At 41.0% G+C, this 12,789-nt stretch overlaps 1 protein-coding gene across 2 annotated transcripts; it reads right to left on the minus strand.

Annotated features, from left to right (window-relative positions):
* Nucleotides 1-1,830: 1,830 nt before the first annotated feature.
* Nucleotides 1,831-11,190, minus strand: LOC125882053 (leukocyte elastase inhibitor-like). Of its 2 annotated transcripts, none has more exons than XM_049565679.1 (10): nt 11,068-11,190; nt 10,450-10,637; nt 7,790-7,876; nt 6,758-6,898; nt 5,233-5,350; nt 4,589-4,731; nt 3,347-3,424; nt 3,003-3,092; nt 2,741-2,921; nt 1,831-2,531 (listed from the first exon to the last, which is right to left on the minus strand). In XM_049565679.1, exons 2-10 carry the CDS (start codon nt 10,630-10,632, stop codon nt 2,311-2,313), a joined length of 1,242 nt encoding a protein of 413 aa, XP_049421636.1. In that variant the 5' UTR covers nt 10,633-10,637; nt 11,068-11,190; the 3' UTR covers nt 1,831-2,310. The 2 variants fall into 2 exon arrangements, with proteins under 2 accessions (XP_049421636.1, XP_049421634.1); XM_049565677.1 differs by having other exon boundaries at nt 7,727-7,876.
* Between the last annotated feature and the right edge of the window lie 1,599 nt (nt 11,191-12,789).

A 12,789-nucleotide genomic window follows, 5' to 3' on the forward strand; every position in this document is an offset into this window, starting at 1 on the left:
TCGAGTCAGATTCATTTCATCAGTTTTACACATCAGGTCTGAACGAGACCACACCACAAATTTCTCAGAGGTCGGCTGCATCTCCAGCTAGTGTGAATACAGTATTAATTATTCGTCTTTCTGTTTATAATGGTGCTTAGTTTACTGTATGTGCATAGAACAGGACAGAGCGGTGCTCCAGCATCGTAAAATGATGTGAGCGTGAGTACCATAATTGCCCATTATTGAAAGTTTTGTGGAAAAGAAACAAAGTCGGCCCAGGCTTGTTGGATTTGTTGTTGCAGCTCATCTCTCCTGTTTTTTTTATCTATTTTTTTTTTTTATGAGGGCCTCAGGGCATGGTGGCAGAGAGACAAGTTGGCGTGTTCCTGCCACAAGGACAGCGTTTCCCAGCACCGATGAATCTGCTCCCCCAAATTAAGACATTTGAAATTACATATCATTTTAGGCCATTTTAAAGGACTGTTTTAAACTTGCTCTTTTTAGGACATTTTAATTTCTTGTAAGTCTCAATTGTTTTTAGCCTGGGTTTTATTGTCATTTATCAGTACATTTTTGTACATATTTAAAATCATCATCATTCCTCCTTTGGTTATCCAGTTTGCTCTCCACCTGATCCAAAGAATGTGGATAAAGCATGGATTATTAGTCTGTCTGTTTATAATGGTGCATTTGTTCACTGTATGTGCATATGTGTCCTAACTTCTCCAAGCCTGTTGTGTCGTCCTCTATGTCAATGGGGAGGAAGATGAGCATGCTGAGCTCTTCTCCTTTATAGCGCATCTCTAGGATCTGTCCAAACACATTGAGGTTTTCATTTCATTTTAAAATAATCTGATTTCTTCATCCTGAGAAACACGTTGGTATTTGGAGAAAAAAAGCCCCAGCCTCTATTAGAGGTCAAACCCTTTCAGTGCTAGAAAAAGTATTCAAATCCATAGCTTAAGTAAAAGTAGAAATACAATTCTGTAAAAGTTAAATGCATACACGAACAGAGGTATTTACAACAAAATGAGTACGAAAAAGTAACTGGCAACTATGGCTACAACTATAGGACCTTACTTGGCGTTGTCACATGCCAGAAGTAATGTTTTTATTGTTTATTATATTATACTTTAATATATTATCATTATATTTACTTATATTGTATATTATATTTATATTTCATGCATGTTGTGCTTTTCATATTTTTTGCAGTGGTTATCTTCTATTTCGTTGTTTTACATATTGTTTTAAATCATTTTATTCCAGTGTTCAGTTTTATTTGCAAGCTTTTATTGTGAAATTGCATCTGCTACCTTTTAATGTGTTTTTACTCCAGGCCAGCAGAAGTGACCTGATTCGCGTAAATACCTGCATCTGTGAACTTTTACCTTTACTTTTACCTAGTGCAAATGGTGCGCTAGGGAGGAGAAGACAAAACAGTTGCTATACAGAGGTGCCAGGGAAGCCATGTTGGGAGAAGCAAAAGAAGAGCTGTGTAAAGCAGCGAGGCTAACAAGGGGGCGAGGAGGAGCCGCCAACCTGGGGCAGGACAGAGCGGTGCTCCAGCATCGTAAAATGACGTGAGCGTGAGTACCATAACTGCCCATTATTGAAAGTTCTGTAGAAAAGAAACGGCCCAGGCTTGTTGGATTTGTTATTACAGCTCATCTCTCCTGTTTTTTTATCTTTTTTTATGAGGGCCTCAGGGCATGGTGGCAGAGAGAGTCGGCGTGGTCCTGCCACATGGACAGTGTTCCCCAGCACCGATGAATCTGCTCCCCCAAATCAAGACATTTGAAATTACATATCATTTTAGGCCATTTTAAAGGACTGTTTTAAACTTGCTCTTTTTAGGACATTTTAATTTCTTGTAAGTCTCAATTGTTTTTAGCCTGGGTTTTATTGTCATTTATCAGTACATTTTTGTGCACATTGGTTATCCAGTTTGCTCTCCACCTGATCCAAAGAATCCTTTTTATTCAAAATACACTGATCCCTTCACCCCCCTTACAGATGCATATTGACTACAAAGAGGCACAAAACAACCACAAAGAGATAAAAATGACTAAAGATGCACAGAGTGATCATAAAGGGAGAGAAAATAACCAAAAAGAGATGTAAAACATCTGCAAAGAGACACAAACAAATGCAAAATGACCAAAAAGAGACACAAAACAACCAAAAAGAGACAGAGTGGCCAAAAAATGTCTCTTTAAATATGTGTCTCTTGATTTTATGAAGGAGGGATGGAGGCCCCTTACATGTCTGTGCCCCGGGTGCCTTTGTCTCATAATCCATCCATGTCTGCAGCACACACAGCAGTGCTTACTCCGGAGAGCAGTATCGGCCAGCAAAGAGAATGCTGTTGGTCGAGTTATGTCGGATGAAGAAGAGGAAGGGGTGGTCTGCGACGAACGTGGGTGGAAGAGAGCGAACTGATACAGAGGCAGCAGTGGCAGCAGCAGCCTCAGTTCCCTCCTCATTGACATCCACGAAACTCTTGTGAACGACTTTTGACAGTACCAGGTTGGTGGCTGTGGAAAGGCCTGTTAGCAGAGCAGAGAGAGTCCATTGCTTTATCATGCACACTAAATGAGAGATGCAAGCTACCTTGTGTTTTGCATTACTGGCTCTTGTTTTTCATTGTGCTTGTTTAATTTTCAAGTGTTGGGTGTGGGTTTTCTATGATGTTTGGATTTCTTTTTTTGGTCACTTATGTTGTGCTCCTAAAATAGGAATGCAGTTTGTGTCTCACCACAAAAGTCACTCTTTCCGACATCAAATGCGTCCACCATGCCCATGCTGACCAGGACATTTTTCATGTCGTAGGTCTCCTCCAGCTTGAATCGAGGCAGACCCACTTTAACATCAGTTTTACGCATCAGGTCTGAACGAGTCCACTCCACAAATTTCTCATAGGTCAGTTGCGCCTCCAGCTAGTGTGAATACAGTATGGATTATTAGTCTGTCTGTTTAAAATGGTGCATTTGTTCACTGTATATGCATATGTGTCCAACCTTCTCCAAGCCTGTTGTGTCGTCCTCTATGTCATTGGGCAGGAAGATGAACATGCTGAGCTCTTCTCCTTTATAGCGCATCTCTAGGATCTGTCCAAACACATTGAGGTTTTCATTTCATTTTAAAATAATCTGATTTCTTCATCCTGAGAAACAGGTTGGTATTTGGAGAAAAAAAGCCTCTGTCTCTATTAGTTACGTATGGAAATTATGGTAAAAACCATAAGTCTGATGGTTTCAGTCATTGTCAAAATGAAACCAATTGTTCTTTGTATCATGGTTAATCTGTCCACTGTATTTAATAGAATGGGCAAAACCATACTGATGTAAAACATGGACTTTACCTTGAAACTGAGATCAGGAACCATGGTGAAAAGGAATTCACTTTTCTGGCTCATCATCTTCACTGGCTTAGTGTCACTCTAAAGACAGAGGCAAGCAGAACAAGCATTCTTTTTTAAAGTGAGTTATCATCACATCATGCATCAAAATAATGATCTGTATATCATAGTTCTGACCTGAATTTATGAGCATATCTCTGGTTTTCTATCACTAGACAGACTCAAAACATTTCATAGTGGATGCCTGATGTCTTTGCATTTTTCAGTCTGGTAAAACTTTTCACAAGACATGCTAATACCATGTTTTCCATCAAAATCAGTGTTTTTTTTTTTAAATCCCAGAAAACCAGCTAAAAATAGGCGATAGACTATGTTAGATTTAGGAAAGAAACATGGTGAGGATGCGCGTTAAGATGATTCAAACTTCATATAGTTACAAACCGCAGTCTCCTGGGGAAAGTTGTTTTATCTGACACATCCACCTCCCCAAACTGCCTCCCGCTTTATTCTTTGCTCCCTACAGCAGATTGGTCACATGATTGCAGCCTTCCCCAGCATGTTGGTTATACACAAATTACTGGATCATGATTACGAGGGGATATGTGCGATATTCAGTGCATTCCTTTTCATAGGAAAATGTATGCATGGTGCTTGAGAACAGCCTGAGCTGATAAATACCCATCACTTCTGCGGAGTCATTTGTCGTGGGAGTGAAAGCCGATTGTAATCGTTCCCATTAAATACAAAAGCCAGATGTTAGAGGGTGTTAGTGGGTTTTGGAAAGGGGCTTAAGTCGTTTTCTCAGATGAAAACTCCTGAAATGCTCTGGCATCAAGAGTGTAATCGCAGCGGGGATGGGGTGTCATATCAACACAGCTACAGGATGTAATTCTAGGATATCCCTGAAATTCTATGACCAACGAGAACGTTGGCATTGTTCCCAAACTATTTCTTATTTGGGGAAGAACTTGGATAAAATCTTTTCTAGTCTGCTGCAGTTTGCACACCAGTGGTTTCACTGAGCTACGGCAGATCAAACCACAAATTTTTTAAAACTTAAAGACAAATCACTTTCAAGCTGAAAATTCCCATCCAGAAAAATAAACACAGCTCTGTAACGGTCTATGTTCAGAGTGCCCTGCACATGCCAGCTACAGCATTACAGAGCTCAGGTTAACTGTGCGCAGAGTGCTGCTTTTGTTCCTCAGTGTTTCTCCACCTTGAGCTGTTTTTGTGCAGGGTTACCTTGTTAATTCTAAACTGAGCATCAACAGTCTCATCCTTGTTGAACTTTTGGTTCCAGAAGCCTTTGAAGTAGATGGCATTGACCAGTACCAGCTTGGTCTTGTCGTCCAACACGCCCTCTACCAGCAAGTCCTTGATTTTACCTTGTGAAGAGTAATGAGCAAAGACATCATCACTGAAGGTACTATGCAGGATTGTCAGTGATTTTTTATAAACATGCTAGCCAGCCAACCCTACCACCAACCCCAGATTCACTCCTGTTTGGCCTTTTGCCTTGCTATATTTGTGTTTTTTTGGCACTGTGTCTCTTGGATGCCTGCTGCTTATAGTGTCACCTGGTGGCTACCTTTTTATAAAGCCATGACCTCACCCTAACGCTGTGCGGCTACACACCCAAAAACATCCTGAACACAGAAAATAGAAAGGAAATACAGGCAGAGGGCAGAGAGGGATTATTTCATTATGAGTCTATAAATTGATTTTTATGGAAAATCTTGCAAAGTACATCTTTAAGAAGGAGACACAGGCAGCTCTAGTAATGTTTTCGTCCAAAGTTCGGTCAAGTTTGAGGTGGAAAAGGCTTGGGTGGGGGCCAACGATTTAGTTCTCAGTCTATGTGGTAAGTGTGTCAATATGAGATCTACCTTTTGTCTGCTCCTCAACCCACTCATTGATGTGGACCCTGGCTGCCTCATACTCTTTTATAAAGTCCACAGGCTCCAGCTCGGCTTGGTAGTGTTTTTGGGTTTCTGCTAAGAACTCCTGGAATCATAAAAAGCACAGTGAAATACTCACATTAATCCATTAACAAACACGAGCGATGTCAAGAAATAGACGACTATTTTATTGGCATGAATTTCAGTTGAATGTTGACAGTTTTTAGTTCTTTGAACACAGGATGGATATGTTAATCCCAGAGAACAGGGCTGGTCAATCAATCATTAGTCGCATTCAGTTCCTTCAACTTTTGCATTTTAATTTTACGGTTTAATGGTTTCTGGTTGTTGAATGATCACATAATCATAGAGTTAGCTGGTTGAGCAACACAAGTGCCACTTTCTTACTGCAATTGTATGGCAGGAGTTTACACAAGTAAAAGGTATACTGTGCAAACTTTAAGGCTGAATTGAAACTCTAAAGTATGAAAAATCCAACAGATTCACCACCATAACCAGAAATGAAATCGTATGAACAGTTTAAAAAAAACTCAGTCAAGTAATATGTTATGTAGATACAGATGGTTTACCTATCATTTATCAAATCTATACGCTTTATATTGTATACAAGTAAGTATCTCTCTTCTTATAGCCTACTTTGATGGTCAGCTGCCGAGCTGTTGGTAAGCGTCTGTTACCCGGGCAGTGGTAGATTTGGGCAGAGCCTGTCGCTGAATGAAGTCACTCTGACTTCAGCTCAGTGCGCAGGAAAAGAAATGAAGTGAGAAAAGTAAAAAGCTAAAGTCAACCAACATGCTCTATGAGGTACAATTATTTTTTTAAGCTATTGAACTCTTTGGCAGAAATGGTTTATAATTGTTTGTGTTAATGAGCCAACAGACTAACTAGCCTCTCAAACCCATCCTATCAGTTTTCCAGTCACCCTTTTTGTTATGACGAACAGACTATCACTGCCTGCTGCTATGGAGAGTTATTTCCTCTCACGCAGGCTCACAGTGTTCGTGCTAGTTGGCCGCTGACTGTAGTCTTTGCAGTGTATTCAGTAAAACTCTGGCCGAGGCACAGGCAACATGATGCGACGCAACAGTTAGCCTTATTGCCACAAGATCTTTGATGTTGGTTTGGTATGTCAGTTCACTTCAACGGAACTTTATTTATCCCAAAGGAAATTCTTGTGCCGGAAAATGCTTCAAATTATAGGAACACTAAGTACAATAACAACAATTTAACATTCACAACCTGTACCAACCAGAACAGCCAGTGGGTTCCTAGGGACAGGGTCACTTACTGGACCCAGTTTTAAAAAACAATAGAGTATTAAATATCTGGCAAAATATTCAAATATATATATATATATATATATATATATATATATATATATATAAGAAGTGTTACTACAGTACTAAGATACTAGAAACTCTTGTCTGGGCCTTAAAACTAAAACAGCTTTGCTTCATTGGTGTCTGAGCACAACAGGCTCACATACACATACCTCTTTAAACTCAAAGGTCTTCTCCCCATACAGCCTGTTAGCAGTGCTGAGAGCATAGGCGTCATCTGGCTTGTTGACGGCAGTCAGCAGCTTGGCAAAACTGCTGTGGACATTTTCTTCATCATCCTGGGGTTTCAGGTGCTGCAAACAGCCAGAGAAAATCTGAGTGTTACAAAGACACACTGAGCCAGAGAAAAGACAACATTAATATGGGTCATTGGGATTGTGTGACTGTTAAATGATGAGAATAGACACCATAATCATTGTTAATGCTGGTGCTCCATGCTACAGCGTTGCATACACTGCACTCAGAGGCAACCATTACGGAGAGAGAAAATTAAACTTTTTGCACTTTTATTACAGTATCAGTCTTTTCTTTTTCAATAATGCTACAATAGTGGCCATTGTGTATGTGCTAAATGCTGCCCAGTGATAGTGACATAAAATGGATGATTTTGGAGACATTGTTCTCATCATTTACTGTAGATAGAATGACTTTCTGCAAAACCTCCCATGACTTAATTTTTCTTTATGAGACTTTCGGCACCTTTTGAAAAGAAAGCGAAAGAAGGCAAAACCAGACCAAACTTTAACAAGCTTTAACAGCTATAACATTCATATAAAATAACCTGTGGGGAGTTTTTTTTTAAGAATTCACTCATTTACCCACTATTTTGTTGTTTTACTTTATCACGGACCAAAGAAAAGTTAGGGTGGAGTGCTTTTGTTACCGTGCCAAAACACTGAATTTCCCATCTGCTGCATAAATCGGATTGTTTTGTTGTTTTAAGCTTCACATTACACTTCATATTCCTAAATCAAAGCTGCAGCAAGGTATCAGAATTAGCAAGCGAAGCAGTGGGAAATGAAGTGTAAAATACTCTTGAACCAAAATCTCAGACTTCCTCACCAGGTGACATCACCAAGTTTAATCATTAATCATTCCCTTTATTTTGGGTTTCGTATCACCTTGCGCAGATAGTTTGGCAGTTTGCTGCACTGCTTCAACTGCATCGTCATCTGCATCCGCACCTGCATCTGCGACTGTATCGCAGACCGCCCATCTGTTGGCTGTGCCTCCTCCGACGCCGGTTGCTGTTCCTCAGTGAAGCAGAGGACCTGGGAATGTAAATGATAGTTTCTCTTATTAAGATAACTTTGTGTGTGTGTGTGTGTGTGTGTGTGTGCAACTGCACTCTCTGGTGACTGACTTGTGTAATAAACCTCTCCACGCCCTCTTGTTGAATCGCAGGCACACACCAAGGCATATATGTGCAGACACGTTGTCTTCACCACAACTAACGCTTCTCAGGCAGGCTAATGCCCTCTTGTTGACTGTAAATAGTCAACCGTTAACATTTACCACAATGTATCACCACTATTAACAATAAACTGTGAGGCTGTCCCTTGCTTTAGCTCTGTTTGTATTCATGGCCTCATTCATCAGCTTCACATCTGACTGAATAATTGCTGCATCGGTATCCAATGTGTGCAGCCATTGGGTACAAAGCCAAAGAAGGCACAATTCATTCAAACGAGGCTATCCGGTTTAAAGTTTATCCGATAAAATCAAATAATTATGAAATAAATCAAATGATGAAGCAACCATCTCTGCAACTCCCATTCCTATTTCCCTTTATTATCTCCCAGGTGCAAGGGTGTGTAGTACAGAATGATCATGGCTTGTTTGCATAAACTCAAATTTCTTTTGTAATTTGCAAAGTACGCTGCTTTAACAGCACAGTTTTGTTCTGGGGTCACTCAAATCTGGACAGTGGCTGCAAGTGGTCAAACTTTTTGAGTGCTGAAAGAAGTTTTCACATCCTTTACTTCAGTAAAAGTGCAATACAATTCTGTAAAAGGTAAATGAACAGAAGTATTAAAAACAAATGAGAGTAAGAAAAAGTAACTAGCAACTAGAGGGTAACTTTGGGGGCGGCTTGGGAACTGGAGGGTCGTCAGTTCAAGTCCCTGTATGAACCAAGTATCGCAGTGGGATTGGTAGCTGGAGAGGTGCCAGTTCATCTCCAGGGCACCACTGGCACGCCATTGAGCAAGGCAATGAACCCCCAGCTGCTCGGGTATCACTCCAAGGCAGCCCCCTCACTCCAAAATCTTTCTATCTAATGCATGTATAGGTTCTGTTTGTGCATGTGTGCGTATTTTGGGTCTGTGTGAATAAGACAACAGAGTGAAAAAAAAGGTAATATCCCCTCGGGAATTAATTAAGTATATCTTCATCTTCTTCTTCTTCTTCTTCTTCTCCTTAAAGCTACAACAAAATGCAGTGACAAGTATGATATTAGCCTCTCAAATGGAGTAGATGAAGTGGAGTAAAGGTTTGAAGTCGGAGAAAATGGAAGTACTCATGTAAAGTACAAGCACCTTAAAATTTTACTTCAGTACAGTAAATGTGCTAAGTTACATTCCACCAACAAAATTCACTCAAGAAAGGATCATATCACTCACATTTTGGCTTTCATGCTTTCTTTGCTGATCATTTTTGTGATCTACAAATCAGGAATTGAACCATTCCTCCTCCGATTTTCCGAAGCAGAATGGAACAGATCCCTGTCATTTCTGCTGACGCAGGAAGATAGAATGAGTAATCAAAGCAAGTGCAGGCACTTTCACTTGCCACACCCAACCAACGCTGCCAGATAGTTACATGTAGGTAAGAGCTTTCCCAGTGGAAATTTGGATCAGAGCCCTCCTGTCATCTCTAACACCAGTGTGTGTCAGTGCTTTTAAAATTACTTCGAAGATGCCTTTTCAGTCAACTGATCACCACCTGGTGGTGAGTTGGATCAGATAGTGGGGGAGGCTGACAGACCTGGTAAGCCCAAACATGAAATGAGGGTGAATTAGGAATGTCTGGCTGAGGACCCTGGCTGTGAGGTCTTCAACTCCTTCCTCTAGAGGCATTTTCTGTACATCACAGGGGATGCTGGGGGACATGGAGTCCAAGTGGGCCATGTTTAAAGCCTCCATTGTGGAGGCTGCTGCCAAAAGTTGTGGTCGGAAGACTATCAGTGCTTCTTGTGGCGGCAACCTAAGAACCTGCTGGTAGACACTGGCAGTGAAGGAAGCCCTTTAGGTCTGGTTGACCCAGGGGTCGCCTGAAGCAGCAGACGGGTATTGTTTGCCCATAAGGGCTGCAGCTGAGGTGGTTGCCAAAGCAAAAACCCAGGTGTGGGAGGAATTTGGGGAGGCTATAGAGAAGGACTTTTGCTTGGCCTCATGAAAGTTCTGAGAAACAGTTAGACGCCTCAGGAGGGAAAGCAGGGCTGCTCTCAGGCTGTGTTCAGCAGGGGAGGACAACTGCTGACACGGACTGGGGTTATTATCAAATGGTAGAAAGAGCATGTAGAGGAACCTGAACCAGACCACAACATCTTCTGTGGAGGGGGCAGAGTCTGGAGACTTGGGGGAATATCCCTGGCAGGGCACCAGATGTGGGTGAGCTTCACCCTGAGATGCTAAAGGCTATGAACATTACGAGGCTGTTTTGGCTGACACGCCTCCAACACCTTGATGAACCAGATCAACCATCTTTCAAAGACATTTGATGTCATGCTTGTATAAACACTCCCAAATGGGCGTGATACCATGAGAACTGTTACTTTGTTCACTTCCACAGTGTGTGTGTGTGTGTGTGTGTGTGTGTGTGTGTGTGTGTGTGTGTACTGTACCTTGGACATCTGTGTGGCCGTGTTGCCCCCGGCCCCCATCATCACCATAGCCAGGGCTGAAGAGATGCTGAACGGGGAGAAGAAGATATTCCCGGTCTTGTCTTCATTGCTCAGCTTTTTGAATAAAGCCAGAAGGAAGGTGGTGTTGGCCTTGGTTATCTTGGATGGGGCTGTTGTCTCCATTTTGTCTGAAACAGAGCAGAGCATTATTCATCACACTATAAACTGTAGCATATATTTTACCTGAAAAGTTAAATAAGACAAGATATGTTTCTCTGACTGAGTGAAACATAATTAGCTTTTAAAAAGTTTAAATAGGTAGGCATCAATCTCTTAATAACATATAATATGAATTTAAGCAGCTTTTGCAAACCTTAAACTGTTTCGTACTTATGTTTAATACAACTTGGCAGTGTCCCTTCCAACAATGCTATCACCTCCCAGACATGGCAAGACAAATCCCCTTACCTTAGCCACCACTGTTGTCTTTGGAAACCACATGAAAAAGACATTAATCAGAAGGACAGTGGCTGCATAAAGCCTGGTTCACCCCTGTTTTATTTTGCCATCACTCCTATCATCAAAAACAAATGACAAGAAGGCGCATTCTGTACTTACTGACAGTGACTCTTCTTCGAGGGAGCAAGTGATCTGGAATGATTCAGTTACAGGAGGATATGTTCTTTTTGAGACATCTCTGTTATTTTACATTGACACACCCAAGTGCAAGTCAGGCTGCAGCTTGAGACAGTGTCTGGAAATCACACCCATCAGTGAAAGTCATACCCACCCATATTTTGCTTTGTCTTGTGCAATGGGTGTGCTTTGTAAGAGTCTGCTAACACAAACACCCAACATAATGAATGGATTTATGTATGTATGTATGGATGGATGCATGGATGGATGGATGGATGCATGGATGCTGACGTGAAGACAAGGTGTAGTCTACAGTTGGTTAGTTGATAGATTGCAATAGTTTATATAATAATAATAATAATAATAATAATGCATTTTATTTCTAGGTGTCTTTCAAAAGCACTCAAGGACACCTTACAAGACACTTACAAAAAACAAGCAGCAATGTATCCATTGATCATAAAGTCAAACTAATCAGTAATATACAATTAACTAACCCTAACTGTATACAAGTTACCCAAATGCCTGTCTAAACAGGTGTGTCTTTAGCTGGCTTTTAAAAGAAACCACAGATCCAGCAGGCCGTGTGGGAACAGGCAGAGCATTCCATCATTTAGGTGCTACGGCCGCAAAAGCTCCATCACTATGGATCTTAAAGCAATTGTGAGGGACAGATACAAATTTTTGCATAATTGAACGAAGACAGGGCAGCACGGTCTGCAGTGGTTAGCATTGTCTCCTCACAGCAAGAGGGTGGGGGGCTCAAACCTGAGAGAGCGCTTCTACGCAGATTTTGCAAGTTCTCATTAATTGGTGACTCAATTGACTGTAGGTGTGAGTATGAGCTTGAGTGGTCTGTCTCTACGTGTCAGCCCTGTGATAGTCTGGCGACCTGTCCAGGATGTACCCTGCCTCTCGCCCAGTGTCAGCTGGGATAGGCTCCCTCCAGGTATAGGGATGAGTTTTACTTTGAACACAGATGTAGTTCTGAGGCTGCAATCTGATTTGCCCAATTTGCCACAGGCCCCAGTGCAACTGTTCGGCCTGCACTATCTATATTTATGCCCCTTGTTAATGATACGATTACCATTGAGATTCACTGCTTCCTCTACTGCCAATATACAGTAGATTCTAATTTTAGTCATTTATACTTTCAGTTCCTTTTAATGAAATCTATTATCTATAGTGAGTTGAGAAAATGTGTTTTGTTTTAAGGGGAAAGTAGGATGAATTGTGGGTGATGAACATCTGGGACTTGTTGCATTATTGGATGAAGCTGGACTTTTACAGCTGAAGATCATCAGTGACAGACATCATTCATTCATTCAGGTAAAACTGACTTTTTTAAATCACTGTCAGCAGGGTATAAATAATAATAATAATAACAATAATAATAATAATAATAATAATAAGCTTTATTACAGACTCAAAGGTCCAGATAAGAACAAAAGACAATACATACAAAATATATAAAATACAAAAGTCACAATACAAGAAACTTACACAACAATGCAACATATAAAAATCACTCAAACAAGTAAAAACAATGCCCTCAGAGGAGACAAATATACCAGTGCTTCCATATCTTGGACTAATAGCGCGTAGTGCTAAAATTGGTACTAGTCAGTGCCATTCATTCATTCATTCATCTTCTAACTGCTTCATCCTCTTGAGGGTCGCGGGGGGGCTGGAGCCTATCCCAGC

The sequence above is a fragment of the Epinephelus fuscoguttatus genome, linkage group LG21 (genome assembly GCF_011397635.1).
Source record: "Epinephelus fuscoguttatus linkage group LG21, E.fuscoguttatus.final_Chr_v1".
Classification (NCBI taxonomy): Eukaryota; Metazoa; Chordata; class Actinopteri; order Perciformes; family Serranidae; genus Epinephelus; species Epinephelus fuscoguttatus.